Here is a 13980-nt window from a genome sequence, read left to right on the forward strand (position 1 = left end):
CTTACTTTATTGACTTCGCGTCACTCGGGTTTTGACTTCAATGCTCCCGTTCGACGATATTCTAGATTCTATCGGGGGATGAGGAAGCGCTGTCTAACCACCGTATTCGGCGGCCTGGGGGACAGGCTCGGGGGTACTTGGAACTCTCATGGCCGAATGTGGCCATAATACGGAATGATGGGACAAAAAAGAAGACCCAAATCCTATTCACCGCACAAACCCCCTCGGGAACCCTCAGACCACAATCGACAGCCTAACGTCCCTCCTGCCCAGCTCCTCGGCCTCTTCAGGAATATTCCACCACAGGAAGACGCCAAACCTGCCCAGCTCCTCCACGTCCTTTTGCCACCACATGCCCGCAATGATGTTTCCGCCGGGCGTCACAACGCCGCCATACTCCCACACGGGACTCACGACGCCGTTGGCATTGGTGTACTCCTTTGTGCAGCGCACCTGCCCCCATCCACGATCGTTGCGAGTGATGTGCCCGCGCACCAGCTGGAACGACGCGAAATCTTTGCCGAGCCCGCTGAATGAGGTGGGGCTGCTGGGGGAAATGGTGAATTCGCTGAAGAAGGCTTCGCTCTGGTCCATCGGGAGGGTGTCTCTATAAACTACTCCATCGTCAACACACATACATCCCTATCAGAGAGGAGGGGGACCTACCATACCCACCCAACCACCTCCTCCCCAACCCTTGCGCCCCCGCCGCATCCGCCGCCTCACTCCCCACCTTCCAAAACCCCGGCATCTCCCACTTCTCCAGCAATCGCCTCTGCCAGAACACATCCCCGCCTAGTAGATGAGTCTTAAACCCCCGCGCGATACTCGCGGCCACACCGAGCTGATCCCTCAACGGCCCGCGCGTGAACGTCCTCAGCGCGGCGTTACTATGGGGCATGGGGGTGACGGGGGGCAGATGCGGCAGCAGCAGCAGCGCCAGCTCCGCGGACCTCGGCGGCAGCCGGTGGATACTAGGCAGGGAGGAGAGGAGCGCGAGTGTGTTGACGTGCGTGGCGCGGAGACGCGGGCGGACGTGTGCTAGCAGCTCGAGGTTGCGGGAGGTGAGCGTGGACAGCGCCGTAGGCCGCCGGGGGCGGGCGTCGAGTAGCATCGAGAAGACGATGTCCTCCTCCGCCGAGGATTGGAGCTGCAGCGAGGATTCCCGCTCCTCTGGAGAGACGGCATCGAGCGCGGAAGAGATCCGGTGCAGCAGCTGGTGCCGCGAGCGCACGGCGGCGGTGTAGGAGTACCCGCGGCGGACGGAGGGGTGCGGCGGCTCGTAGAGGGCGTGGAATAGCCCGCGGAAGACGAATTGATCTGAGTAGACGGCGGCGTGGAAGTGGCGCGAGACAACAGAGAAGTTTGTTATATCGCGGGCGGTGGGGAGGGTTGAGGCGATTAGTTTTAGCAGCTATGTGGGTTAACTGGAAGATTGCGAAGTGGGTGGTGGAGTGGGTACTTCGAGTGGGAAGGTGGAGAGTGTTGATGTTGCCGTTGTGGTTCGTAGTGGTTCTGACATCTTGATGTTTTGCGGTCGGTGGTAGCTGTTACCTGTATGCGACAGCTATGGATGTGGATAGAGGTCCGGCATGGATACGCAAGTGGGGTTGATTGATCGTCATTCAGTACGGGCTAATATCATACCGAGTGATAGTAAAAGTAAACACGAGTCCGTGGTTATCTACTACAGCTCACTGCTCTTCACGATTCTCTATTGCAAACACGCATCCATCCGTCCATCACCTCAAACAGTAGCAAAGGACATGTAAACGGCTATTATTCCCCACAGCAAGAAACCAACAATTATACGGACACAACTTCTATGCGTAAAAGTTGACCTGCAAACATCCACATCGTCAGTAATGACTCCCGAACACTCGGAGCTAGAGAAACTCACCGTATCCTTCTTCTTCGCCTGGACTTCCGAGATTGCATCGACATAATGCTCGTGCCCCACCTTCGTCTTGCCGCTTCTTAGCGCAATCATGCCCGCCTCCACACACACGGCCTTGAGCTGGGCACCACCAAACTCATCCGTACTCCTCGCGAGCTCCATCCAATTCACATCCTCCTCCACCGTCATCTTCCTGCTGTGAATCTTGAGGATACCTGCACGTGCCTCCTCGTTCGGCAGCGGGAACTCAATCTTCCTGTCCAACCGACCACTTCGCAGAAGCGCAGGATCAAGAACGTCGACTCTGTTGGTGGCCGCGAGGACCTTGACCCGGTCGTCGGACGAGAATCCGTCGAGCTGGTTGAGAAGCTCCAACATGGTTCGCTGCACCTCACGATCTCCAGACTTCTCGGAATCGAAACGCTTGGTACCCACAGCGTCCAACTCATCGATGAAGATGATCGCCGGTGCCTTCTCCTTGGCCAGCGCGAAGGCATCGCGAACAAGCTTGGCTCCATCTCCAATGAACATCTGAACGAGCTGTGGGCCGGCGAGCTTCAGGAAAGTGGCGTTGGTCTGGGCGGCGCAAGCACGAGCGAGCAGTGTCTTTCCTGTTCCGGGAGGGCCATACATCAGTGCACCTAGACAGTTAGCTTCAATATCGTGGGTTTATCGTAAATGAGCTTTTACCCTTGGGGGCCTTGATGCCAATCTTCTTGAACATGTCGGCTTGCTTCATCGGCATAACGACAGCTTCCACGAGCTCCTCAATCTGCTTGTCCAGACCACCGATATCCGCATACGTTTCCGTCGGCTTCTCATCGACCTCCATAGCCTTGACACGGGAATCGTACTCCGCCGGTAGCGTATCCAACACAAGGTAACTGTCCTTATTGACACCGATCAAATCCGACGGCTTCAACTTGTCCGCATCGACGAGACCGATCAAGGGCAAGAAGATTGTTTGCCGGGTCGAAGTCTTGATGACGGCAGACTTTCCGGACCGCGTAGCATCCAAATCGACATTGGCTCCATCCTCTGCTTCCTCGGCGGTGGGGTCCAAGTCTAGCAACTCGACAACGTTGGCAACGAGGTATGGTAGCTGCCTGCGACACACAATCCGTCAGCTCCATTTCCTTCCCTCTCTCGATAGCTAACAGCTAGCTTCAAACAGAACATACCGGTTGTTCTCGATCTTCTCAAGGTTATCTTTAATCTTATCTTTCATGCTCGACTTCTCGTGGGTGAGGCGCTGAAACTCTTGTCGCATCACACGCAGGTCGTTCTCCAGTAATCGCCGCCGGTTGATGATGTCGTTGGTGGAGGCGCTCAGAACATCGGGATCGATGTCGTCCTCGTCGTCCTTTTTGGGCTCGTCATCGACTTCCATCTTGTTGTCGCCATCTCCACCCTCCTTCTTCTTCTTATCATCATCATCTTTCTTGCGGTCGTGCTGCTCGTTCTCGAGGTCTTCGAGGTCTTCAAGAGACGCCATCTTTTCGGTTGCGGGGTGTTGTAGGAGGGTTTTGGCGGGGTGGTGTGCAAAATCTGGTAGGGTTTATCGGGAGTGGTCCTGGTGATGGCGAGCGATAGCGGAGGGATGGAGGGTTTAGATGGCGGGGGTTGGATGCAGATGTGGGTTTGGATGGATGGAGATGTTGATTCTCTGACGACAAGCTGCGGCGGTTGCTGCGGTTGTGAGAATGGCTGCGAATATCTCAGAACAGGTGATCACTTGGCAAGTTGGTCCGTGCGTCCCCAGTGGGAAGGGTGCCCCAAATTTTCAGAGCAAGCATCTGAAAAGTTAAAGACCGGTCATCAAGTTCACCAACCACACCAGCAAACTTCACACGATCCAATTCTCCCCACACTCTCACAATGGTTTGCTCTCACGATCGCCTATGCAATTATTGCACCGACTAATTTTCCCATCCAGGCTCGCCGAAGAACAAAAAAGCGCACCCACTTGCCTGACCCCAGTACAACTAAGCTGTCAAAGCAGACCACTACCGGAGTCTCACAACCTCTCAATGCCTCCGCCTCGCAAATCCCCAAGACCATGGTAATCCGCATCGGTGCCTCTGATGTCGGACCCTCCGTCTCCACCCTCGTCCGTGACACCCGTCTTATGATGGAACCGCATACCGCTTCTCGCCTCCGTGAGCGCAAATCCAACCGTCTAAAGGACTACGTGACTATGGCCGGGCCCCTCGGCGTAACTCAGCTCCTCCTCTTCTCCCGCTCCGACACCGGCCACACCAATCTGCGCATTGCCCGTTGTCCCCGCGGACCTACCATCCACTTCCGGATCAACGACTACTCGCTGTGCAAAGACGTGCGCAAGGCCCTGCGGAATCCCAAATCCCCAGGGAAAGAGTATCTTGCGCCGCCGCTGCTGGTCATGAACAACTTTGCGACGCCTGTCCAAAAAAACCCAGACGGAACACCGGGGAAGCCGCCGCCACAAGATGCTCTGCTCACTAGCATGTTCCAGAGCCTTTTCCCGCCGATCTCCGCACAGCGCACACCCATCAACTCGATCAGGCGCATCATGCTGCTGAACCGTCATCCCGTCGAGGAGGGTTCAAACGAATATGTCATCGACGTGCGCCATTACGCGATCTCTACCAAGGCCGTGGGCCTCTCCCGCCCGATCAGACGTATCAACGCCGCTGAGAAGCGCATCCGCAAGCCGACCGCTGCATCCTCCACCTTCGCCAGCAAGAAGGGTGCCCTGCCGAACTTGGGGAAGTTGGAGGACATCGCGGATTACATGCTTGATCCTGCGGCCGGTGGTGGAGGGTACACGTCTGAGAGCGAGGTCGAGGAGGACGCGCAGGTTGAGATCGTCAATCCTGCGATCCGGGGGAGCAAGAAGCGGAAACTCGCGACGCGAGGGCCCGAGAAGAAAAGCATTCATCTTACTGAGCTCGGTCCGAGGATGACGCTAGAGATGGTTAAGATTGAGGAGGGTCTGGCAGATGGAAAGACGTTGTGGCACGCCTATCACCAGAAGACCAAGGCTGAAGAACGGGAGTTGGAGCAGAGGCATAATCAGAAGAACGCTGATAAGGAGAGAAGGCGGAAAGAACAGGCTGCTAACGTCAAGGTGAAGAAGGAGGCATTGGAGGTCAAGAAGGCGGAGAAGAAGGCTAGGAAGGCGAGGGGTGAGGAGGTTGAGGAGAGTGACGATGACGATGAGGAGTTGTGGGACGATGAGGAGTTGAATGAACTTCAGGAACAGGATACCGACGATGAGGATGAGGATATGGAGGAGTAGATGGGCGTTTACGGATGGTTAATGTACATACAAAAGTCCGGAGTTTGGGTTTAATGCTGCCAACGATGTCACATATTCATCAGCACGAACTCCGAGTCAAGCAGATTGAGTGACATGGCATGAAGGCTGAGGGAAATGCAGATAGAACACCGAAAGAAGGAACTAATGAAATATCAATCCATACTCCGTAAGTCATCTATGGGTTGTTACCAAACTCGCCATCTCATAGCATGATCATCAATCATGGCCCCTCTAAACCATCGTACGCTTCCAGCGCAAATTCAAATAAGCAACGTCAGCCCCACTCATTCACAACCCAGAAACCAGTCTATCCACGACTCTCCCCGCCTGTTCCTCCCCCAGACTGGCGACGCTCCTCTTAACGCCTACCGCCCTCAGCGCATTAACCACCGATCCCGTCGAAAACCCCATTCCCGTGAAATTCGCCACAAGCTCCTCGCTGAATCCGTCTAGCTCACGCCTGTTCTTCTCGGCCTCGTCCACCACATCCCCACCGGCACCGGCATACCGCTTCGCCCACTCCCGCGCCTTCGCCTCGAATTGTACAGGATTATCCAGCATCATCCGTGCCACCTCAGCGTCCTGCGGATCGTTCGGCTCGGGCGTTGCTAGGAGGGATTGTAACGACAGCAGCGCCGTCTTGATGTTTAAAACCGGCGACCACTTTTGCGATAGAGTGTCCAGACAAATCGCACCCTACACCCCCCAAATTAGCCCCCACCTTCAACCATCGCTTCCCCTCCCTCGCGCAACAACAACAACTCACCGTCTGCGAGGAAATGTTCGGATGCCACACTCGAGTCTCGAACTTCATCTTGGGCGGGACAAAAGGGTAGTTCTCGGGTAGCTGGATGTCGATGTGGAATGTACCGCCGCTGTAAGGCGAGTCCGGAGGTCCGGCGAACCACCCTCGCAGGTGCATCATGTTGTTGCTGTCCACCAGCTCCGCTTGCATTCCGCTGCCGCGGTCTTTGGACATGTCGTCGAGCTCTTTCATGATGCGGCGACGGGTGGCCATGGTTGTTGCTGTGTGTGTGTGTGGTGTGTGTAGGGGCAAGAGGTGATTAGGGACGGAGGAGGTTGGGGTATAGAGATTTGAGCTGAGCGAGTACCGAGCTTTATGTTATGTAAGTAAGCAGTCGTAGGTCAAAGGGTGTCGAAGTTATGATACTGCGACGTCGGTGGGGTGGCGGGGCGGATAAAGTAGTAAGTGCGTGGTGGATTCGAACTCGATGTTCGACTCCGCTTTCTGTATCTGGGTTGCTGCAGCTTGGCGCATAAGGGTCCCAATCATATAGTGCGTGTAGGTTCCGAGTCTATATACAGCGTACAGTACATTCCACCATTTCATATCACTCGGCATCGTTATCATGTTGACATGAAATCGTGAGAAAGGTACGTTCACATAGTGGGTTGTATTCAATTTGAATCCGAGGCACCACCGAGGCACCATCACCGAGTCTACAAGCACTACACTCCTCACCAGCAGTATTTCATTTTTCTTCTGCGGGACGGATAGATATCAAAGACAGAGTTATTCTATATATTCTGACGCAACAAACTCCAACAAAGAATACTATCCATGATATATCCGCCCCTTCAGGTTTCATTCACCAATGTAAAGGAGGATGTTACAGCAGTGAAACTCTAACTTTTCAAAGAAATGAAGACCGTCATTCTGCTTCTGGAACTTTGACGGTATAAAAGCATGGTTTTCGCTGTAGCAATCAGCCCAGCTTGTGGACGAGACCAGGAGTAACATTCTCTATTCCTATATATGAATACCTATCTTGGGCGAGGACCCCACCACTTGTGCTGAAGTTTTACACTCTTGTGGTATTCCAAAGAGGTGCCTTTGATACTCGAGCACGCTCCATACGGCTCATCTTCAATACCAGGTTCATATAGCTCTTCTCGTATGTACGAACGAGACAGTGCTATTAGGTAAAGAATCAGCCACTGACTTTCTCTCCAGAAACTCCGCCATATATACTATCTTTGTTTCTTGCCTCGGGGGTTATATTGGACGAATGCGTGGAAAATCGAAGTATGCATACTCAGAGTGATCACCGGCTTGACGGTCTCGGGATAGTCTACTATATGGCCCTCTGGTAATAGATACCTAGCTGCAAGTAAAGGCAATGCTTTGTTTGTGAGTTCTCCAAACGGCATCCTATGTACTTGCCAATGCCTCCCGCACTCCCATCATACCGTATTCTTCCCACATTCACATCTTCTGAGTTCTGGAAAAGTAGAGCAGCATGCAAACGAGGAAAGTCGGAATGCCCAGCGTAGGTATAGGAACGTATAATTTCTTCAATAAGTCGTACTTTTGAAAGAGCGGCTCTTGCAAAAACGTGCCGCTGAGCGCTGGAATGATAAAGGATATACGAAGAGAGAGGTGAGCTAAGCCGAGATCACCCCAATTGGGACGTACCATTCTTTTGGGCTCATGTAGTAGCTCAACGGCGCTTGGCAGTGAACCCACTAATTTTCTTCAGCTTCGAGGCACTCTAGTTACTCCACATACGCTGGATCGACCCCCTTTTATTTTGCATTTTTCGGTAGCATTAGAGTTTACATGTACTTTCAGCAGGACTTCCTACTCTGGGTTGTTTACCGAGTACTCTAAACGTGCAGACAGACGAACAGGAATCTACAGTGCAGAGAGTATGTAGGACCATGGATGTACGACGTATGCATCATCTCTTGCAGGAGAAATGATTGCAGTTGCTTTCTTCAATTTTCATAAACAGAGTTAGGGGCAGACACCATGATTACCGACGCAGATAACACACAGCTGCAGAGATACAACACAATGATTCCATCCATTAAAAGATTTCGAGACGCGCTCAAACACGCCGTAGCCCTCCAGAACACAATGGGTAAGAGCAAAAAAAAAGGTATCGCCATGGCCACAAACCCCCCCTTCTCCTATCGCCCTGAACCTCCAGACAGAAACAAAGCCCTCCTAGCTCGAAAACGCAGTCTCCGTACAGAGAAAACGGAAAAGGCTAGGATCCTTCAATCACGCCAACAGGTCGTTACTCAAAAGTCGTTGAGTTGCTGGGCAATCTTGTCGAGCTCCTCCTGGGAAGACTTGTACTTCTCCTGGATCTCCTCGTACTTCTTCTCCCACATGTCTCGCTCGGACTCGACGGTTGCAACCTTGCGTTCGTAGTGTTCGGCCTTGACGTCGGTAAGACGGAGCCTAAAGCATAGCACGTCAGATTGCCATTGCCCGATGACCAATGATACCATACAATCACAGCCTCTGTGATGGTTCAGGGATGGGAGGAGGAGGAGGGTGAGCTTACTTCTCGTTGGTCTCCCGGAGATTCTTGTCCGCCTCTTCGGCCTCATCTTCGAGCAACTGTAGCTTCCTCTGCAGAGCATCGAGCTCCGAGCTGTGGGCAGCTCCGCTGTCAGCGGCGTTTTTGGCATCCGCGAGGGCCTTCTCGAGTTTTTCGACCTCCTCGTCGAGAAGGGTATTGCGGTGGGTGAGGGAGCTGATTTCTTGCTCTTTGGTCAGATTCTCCTGCTCGAGGACCTTTATGCGGGCCTTGAGCTCCTCGTTCCGGGCCTGGGCCTCCTCGGTCTCCATGCGGAGGGAGGTCATTCTCTGTGAGATTGCAACAAGATGAATCAGCTTTCGTCACGGACAATAGATGCATCGCCGTCGAAGACGCAACTGCTGGGATAAAGTCGCGTCGACCAGGAACCTCTCCCCTCACGCGAAGGAGGAGGGGTGATGGCACGCATATGAAAGAGATAGAGATGATAACGCACCTCCTTGAGCTTGTCCATGGCTGCTAAAGATGTGGGGGATGTGTTGGAGTTGGTGTTGTTGGATATGGGTGTTGAGTGTTCGAGGTGATGGAGAGATACTTGGGGGGGAAGGGATGGTTTTGTGTAGTTGGTAGAAGGGCGGATACTTAGGGAATGAGAAAGGAAGGGAGAGGCGGAGGCGGAAGGGAGCACGGAGTTCTTCAGTTTGATTTGTTGGACTTGGACTTGGACTTGCACGGGCGGAGGTCAAGTGGGGTTTGGTGAGGGGTCCTGTGCGTTGTGCGCTTACGTTGAAGGAGTTTGGTGAACGGCCTAATGCGGCATGTGGCTTGCAGGGGGATGGAACAGGGTGGACGGGAATTGATTAGTCACGTGAACAATAAATGGGCTGCATTCGATGTTGACGATCCCTGTCATTGATTTGATCGGTGGCAGTTGTCGTGACAACGTTAGTTTGTTTGGGTGCAGTGCGCTGCTCTGGTCATGCTTGCCGCTTCCTTTGTTGCCGTCCACCCTCCCCTTCCAAAGAAAGCTGTCTGACGATACGACCGAGACGCGAAAGACCGTTCCCATCCGGAAGACGACGACAGACAGACGGTCACAACAGACGACCAAGTACAACAACACGTAACCGGTAACCAGCAATGCTTCAACACCTTAACAAGGAGAATGCGGTCCTCCACGCACCGCAGCACGGCAAGGCGGACGGAAAGCCTGCAGGCTTGAACACGAAAACGCCCTTTAAGATCCCGTTGAACGACGAAAACATTGCCTCGGCCCTGCACCCGAAGACCGGAAAGAAGAGCATCTTTGCTGGCAGAGATCCGTCTCTTTTCGTTACTCCAGTCGGTGAGAAAAATATCCGAACACCTAGGAGCTAGTAATTGGCTGCTAACACATGTCGCACAAGGCCCACGGAGACAGGCTCTCGCTGGAAAGACCACCAATGTCAAGGCAAAGAACCAGGGACCCTCGGGTGGACAGAAGACCGGGAAGAAACTCGATGGCACGCTCAAGCCTCAACTCGTCATTACCGAGCAAGCGGGAACGGCCGTGTTCGGCACCAACGATGAGGTTCCTGAGATCGAATACATGGCTCCTGTACCTCCTGGTTTGTGTCCACTAGCTTCAATGATCGAGCGAATTGCTGACCCCAGCGTGCAGATGCCCCCTTCGTACCCGAGGATTACGAGGCTCCCGACTATAGCTCTCTGAAGAAGAATTATATGAGAGGATGCTACCGCTCGTACCTGGCTGGTATTGATGAGAATGGCAAGAGTGAACTGCAGCGTAGCGTTGAGGCCAGCCAGCGTATGCTTGACGCGGACCTGGATGCCGAGACGGAGGAGCTCGAGGCCCAGCTCAAGAGAGGTACTAGGAAGCCCAAGCAGAAGTTGACCGAACCCACGACCAGGAATACCACGGCACGGTCTGGGTCCATTACGGCCAACAAGGCCAGACGCACCGAGAGCATCATCAGGAAGCCAGCTGAAATCAAGCGATCTGGCACATCCCGCCCAGGGTCCTCTGCATCGAACTCCCGTCAGAACACGTCGCGGCCCTCGTCCCGCCCTCCTTCGTCTGTGTCTATCTCACGGCCCACCGCCTCCTCCCACCAGCGCATGGCTAGCACCACTGACTCGAAGAAGGCGGCGCAGATGCTCTCGCAGCGTCCGACTTCGTCGTCGTCGAACTCTCGCCCGGATTCTAGGCTCAATCGTCATGCTAGGACGACATCCACGTCGACTACTACAGCGGCTAAGAAACCGTTTTCCTTCTCTAGTAAACCGGCTGTCGCGCCTTCCAACAGGTCCCGTTCCAGGCCCAGAAGTGTCTCCTCCAACATCGATAACCCTGCTTTGAAGAGTACTATTGGATACCACCACGGCAGAGAGGTTCGGGAGACCGTCAAGAAGACTGTCAAGCTCGAGTCGACTATGGATGCTATTGAGAGGATCCAGCGCGAGGACGAAGAAGCCGAGGCGAATCCCACTTTGCCCCCCATGCTTCTTGTTCCTGAGATTGAGGAAGAGGACGACGTGGTCGTGGAGTTCCCCAGTCCCTTGATCGAAGACGAGGAGGAGTTCTTCATGACGATGCTGTAAACGAGCTGCTTTGTTGTACCTGACCGTGATGTTATCGGATCTGTGTATAACTTTGGGCGACGATGGTTCGTTTATGACTGGTTCCGGTCACTGGAATGACTACCTGTAACTTTGCTTGTTTTGCATGGCTAATAGGGAATTTGAAAAGCCAGTTTGTAATTTTGGGGTTTGCTTTCAGTGTCGTCTTGCTAGTTTTTTTCTTCCTATGTTCATCGGAGTGGAGTTCCTGCTGTCATTATATATCACTGGTCCCATCAGAATTTGCTGAATGCGGTCCTCAATTACTGTTATAACTTTACTTTGAAACCCGTAAGAGAATCAGTATGCTTTCGATTGTCCTACGCCTCTGTAGATATATAGCACATTCCATATGGGGTCATAGAAGCTTGCCCGTATAGTTTTGAGAGCTTTTCGCCATGTCCGAGTGACGTACGATGCAACAGCGACACGCGCGTCTTGGCGCAGGTCACCAACGCCAACCTCGTCGGCAAGCTCTCAGTCCACGACATCACTCGCAACCAAACATATCAACAATGCAGCCACGACTACTCTCGCTTGTTCTGGGGGCGCTGACCTTCACGCTCCCCACGCACGTCTCAGCCTTCTCCGACACCTCGCCCTACCTCCTGATCTCCTCTGTATCCACGTATGTTGTCGGTCGCTGCTCCGTTCTCTTTTAGCTTACCACTAACACTACAGACCAACAGTATCCCCGAATCGCTACACTCACATAGTATTCTCTCCACTTCGTCATTCTTCACCGCCACCAGCGAAGTAATCCGCTCCTGCAAGGCAGACGCCTACGTCCTCGTCTCACAGCCCGGTATCCATGTCGAGGACGTCACCATCGACAAGAACGCGGGAGTGCACTTGAAAGACCTCATCGACGGCGTCGATAAGTCCGGACGTTGGGTCGTCGAGAATGTCTACGTAGACGAGAAGAAGGATATGGTTGCGGTTATCGAGGCGCTGCAGGACGTGGTCGTGAAATCGTGCGATGCGCTGGTTGAGGGTGTTGATGCGAAGAGTACTGCCACCCTCCCTCTCCGTCCGAAGAGTTCTAGAAGTTAATCCGTGTCTCAGCTGCAACATTCAAAACCTTCGATGGAGTAAAGCCGAAGGTCTTCCGCGTCGACTTCGACCGACTCCCCGCTAATGGCGCGGCCCGCGCAAAGGCGGTGGAACAGAACGATGCGTTCCTGCATTCGGTCATGGGAATGCTGCCGACAAAGAAGTACACTATCATCTACGTGAGCTCGCCGGTTGGAGAGACTGTTGCTGCTGCGCCGGTGAAGTTCTTGACGCCCGCGAAGGAGCAAGCGGCGAGCTTGGAGCTGCGCTCAGCCGAGTTCGAGACCGAGGCCAAGAATGCGACGCTTGTCAGAGGCGGGTTGTTTCACCGGTACCAGTTCTTTACGCCTGCCATCTTCATGGGGTACATCGTCTTCTTCCTGATGCTGGGAATCTTGTATGTGGGTGTGTCGGCGGTCAGTAGCATTGGTGTTTCTTATGGATCCTTCGACAAGGAGATGGGGCCGGGGGCGAAGAAGCAGCAGTAGAGAGAAGATGTTATGATAGGAGCTTGAGCTTCGAATAGGTATTGCTTGTGTTTCTTTGGTAATGGTTAGCATTTCATTTGCGTATGTCTTTTCCCTACACGAGCTGTTTGTACAATACAATTCGTATATCCATCACTGATTGAGACTACGATGCCATGCGTGCGGCAGTTGAGAAAATACCCATTTTTGTTATCCCTCTATTTTTGAGTTTGATTTTAGAAACCGCTCTGGACTATGGCTTCTAGGCTCTCAAAAACTTCTTTGCCCACAGGACCACACTGTTCCACGATTCTCTTGATTACCTTCCTCTTCACACCTCCCTCTCCCACCGTCCCGCTTTCTAGTGTCCGCAGGCCAACGATCCTTCCATCGTAATCCACAGAAACGGACAACACGCAGTCGGCCACTGCCATCTCCTCCCTGGTAGGATCAAAGAACACATTATCGCCTACCGCCGCGACTAACAGGGTGATCGCTGGCACATCACCCACCGCCGCCGCGCCGGCAGGGTACAGCGGCAACGCTGCGTCCCAATCGTCGTCGAAAAGCGGGTCCTCGTCCGTCGCTGACACAAGCCGTGGTAGGTTCGTGACTCTGAGCGCCAGGTGAACCGCGAGGGAAAGGAGTGTAGCCGGATGCGAAATCGGCGGTGTCAACAACAGGATCTACTTTTCGTCAGCGCACAGTCTGAATGGTGGGGTGGGGGCGCGGGACATCGATGTAAAGCTTCCAATGCCACCTCTCTCCGATCTCGAGTCGTCCCGCCAGTTTCTGTCCCAGCAGATCACCAACACTGCTCGCTAGCAGCACCACCAGCGGATCGTCGTCTCTTGCCCCCGAGACCTCGACGGATACTTCAGTCCACGAGCGTTGATCCGGTTTCGTTGTTGATGGGACATCCTCAGAGGAGAGCGGGGGGACTGGTGTCTTCTCAACTTCCGCTTTGATACCAACAATACATTCGCCGCCATCGGGCCAGATCAGGCGACTGCTGCCATGCGTGGAGGGGAGGATATCGAGCTCTGCCGTGAGCGGGCGGAATTGCGTGGGTTTGCGGGCGTCGGGGCGGATTGGCGGGGTTATGGAGAGGGACGTGTGAAGGTATGAGAGCTCGGCGGACGACAGGAGGGTCGCCGAGGGCGCTGCGGTGGAGGTAGCTGCGGGCGCCATAGAGGTCGTGGTTGGTGGTTGTTTGGCGTGGCAGGTTTCTGTTCGTCCGCGAGTCTGTAGCGCGGCGTGTTGGTGGTGACACAAGGATCAGTCGGTAGCACAGGGCTGGCTGGCGACTGAACCCCGGAGCCGCAGGAGCTTGTTCCTACCTTGCCTTCA

At 53.9% G+C, this 13980-nt stretch overlaps 8 protein-coding genes across 8 annotated transcripts; 3 read left to right on the plus strand and 5 right to left on the minus strand.

Annotated features, from left to right (window-relative positions):
* Nucleotides 1-43: 43 nt before the first annotated feature.
* BZA05DRAFT_384162 (uncharacterized protein) lies at nucleotides 44-1653 on the minus strand. Its single transcript, XM_051482293.1, has 3 exons — nucleotides 1463-1653; nucleotides 667-1414; nucleotides 44-614 (listed from the first exon to the last, which is right to left on the minus strand). Exons 1-3 carry the CDS (start codon nucleotides 1520-1522, stop codon nucleotides 235-237), a joined length of 1188 nt encoding a protein of 395 aa, XP_051343371.1. The 5' UTR covers nucleotides 1523-1653; the 3' UTR covers nucleotides 44-234.
* Nucleotides 1654-3584, minus strand: BZA05DRAFT_347011 (P-loop containing nucleoside triphosphate hydrolase protein). Its single transcript, XM_051481205.1, has 4 exons — nucleotides 3079-3584; nucleotides 2588-3003; nucleotides 1901-2538; nucleotides 1654-1841 (listed from the first exon to the last, which is right to left on the minus strand). Exons 1-4 carry the CDS (start codon nucleotides 3390-3392, stop codon nucleotides 1824-1826), a joined length of 1386 nt encoding a protein of 461 aa, XP_051343372.1. The 5' UTR covers nucleotides 3393-3584; the 3' UTR covers nucleotides 1654-1823.
* Nucleotides 3585-3690: 106 nt separating this feature from the next.
* Nucleotides 3691-5332, plus strand: BZA05DRAFT_101168 (brix domain-containing protein c). The gene is made up of 2 exons (XM_051478474.1): nucleotides 3691-3778; nucleotides 3834-5332. Exons 1-2 carry the CDS (start codon nucleotides 3776-3778, stop codon nucleotides 5175-5177), a joined length of 1347 nt encoding a protein of 448 aa, XP_051343373.1. The 5' UTR covers nucleotides 3691-3775; the 3' UTR covers nucleotides 5178-5332.
* Nucleotides 5333-5408: 76 nt separating this feature from the next.
* On the minus strand, nucleotides 5409-6453 carry BZA05DRAFT_101165 (ubiquitin-conjugating enzyme/RWD-like protein). The gene is made up of 2 exons (XM_051478473.1): nucleotides 5965-6453; nucleotides 5409-5894 (listed from the first exon to the last, which is right to left on the minus strand). Exons 1-2 carry the CDS (start codon nucleotides 6214-6216, stop codon nucleotides 5487-5489), a joined length of 660 nt encoding a protein of 219 aa, XP_051343374.1. The 5' UTR covers nucleotides 6217-6453; the 3' UTR covers nucleotides 5409-5486.
* Nucleotides 6454-8246: 1793 nt separating this feature from the next.
* BZA05DRAFT_423657 (tropomyosin) lies at nucleotides 8247-9005 on the minus strand (the record flags this gene model as incomplete). Its single annotated transcript, XM_051485877.1, has 3 exons — nucleotides 8247-8409; nucleotides 8516-8820; nucleotides 8988-9005. 3 exons carry the CDS (start codon nucleotides 9003-9005, stop codon nucleotides 8247-8249), a joined length of 486 nt encoding a protein of 161 aa, XP_051343375.1.
* Nucleotides 9006-9428: 423 nt separating this feature from the next.
* BZA05DRAFT_384172 (uncharacterized protein) lies at nucleotides 9429-11409 on the plus strand. Its single transcript, XM_051482294.1, has 3 exons — nucleotides 9429-9836; nucleotides 9898-10098; nucleotides 10152-11409. Exons 1-3 carry the CDS (start codon nucleotides 9632-9634, stop codon nucleotides 11090-11092), a joined length of 1347 nt encoding a protein of 448 aa, XP_051343376.1. The 5' UTR covers nucleotides 9429-9631; the 3' UTR covers nucleotides 11093-11409.
* A 200-nt stretch (nucleotides 11410-11609) lies between these two features.
* BZA05DRAFT_384174 (BIG/ATPase V1 complex, subunit S1) lies at nucleotides 11610-12821 on the plus strand. Its single transcript, XM_051482295.1, has 3 exons — nucleotides 11610-11738; nucleotides 11800-12119; nucleotides 12176-12821. Exons 1-3 carry the CDS (start codon nucleotides 11626-11628, stop codon nucleotides 12649-12651), a joined length of 909 nt encoding a protein of 302 aa, XP_051343377.1. The 5' UTR covers nucleotides 11610-11625; the 3' UTR covers nucleotides 12652-12821.
* BZA05DRAFT_384176 (uncharacterized protein) lies at nucleotides 12822-13916 on the minus strand. The gene is made up of 2 exons (XM_051482296.1): nucleotides 13366-13916; nucleotides 12822-13316 (listed from the first exon to the last, which is right to left on the minus strand). The coding sequence occupies exons 1-2, from the start codon at nucleotides 13819-13821 to the stop codon at nucleotides 12867-12869; spliced, it is 906 nt and encodes a 301-aa protein (XP_051343378.1). The 5' UTR covers nucleotides 13822-13916; the 3' UTR covers nucleotides 12822-12866.
* Nucleotides 13917-13980: the final 64 nt, after the last annotated feature.

This window comes from Tricharina praecox (assembly GCF_024521635.1).
Source record: "Tricharina praecox strain CBS 144465 chromosome Unknown BZA05scaffold_2, whole genome shotgun sequence".
In the NCBI taxonomy this organism is placed as follows: domain Eukaryota; kingdom Fungi; phylum Ascomycota; class Pezizomycetes; order Pezizales; family Pyronemataceae; genus Tricharina; species Tricharina praecox.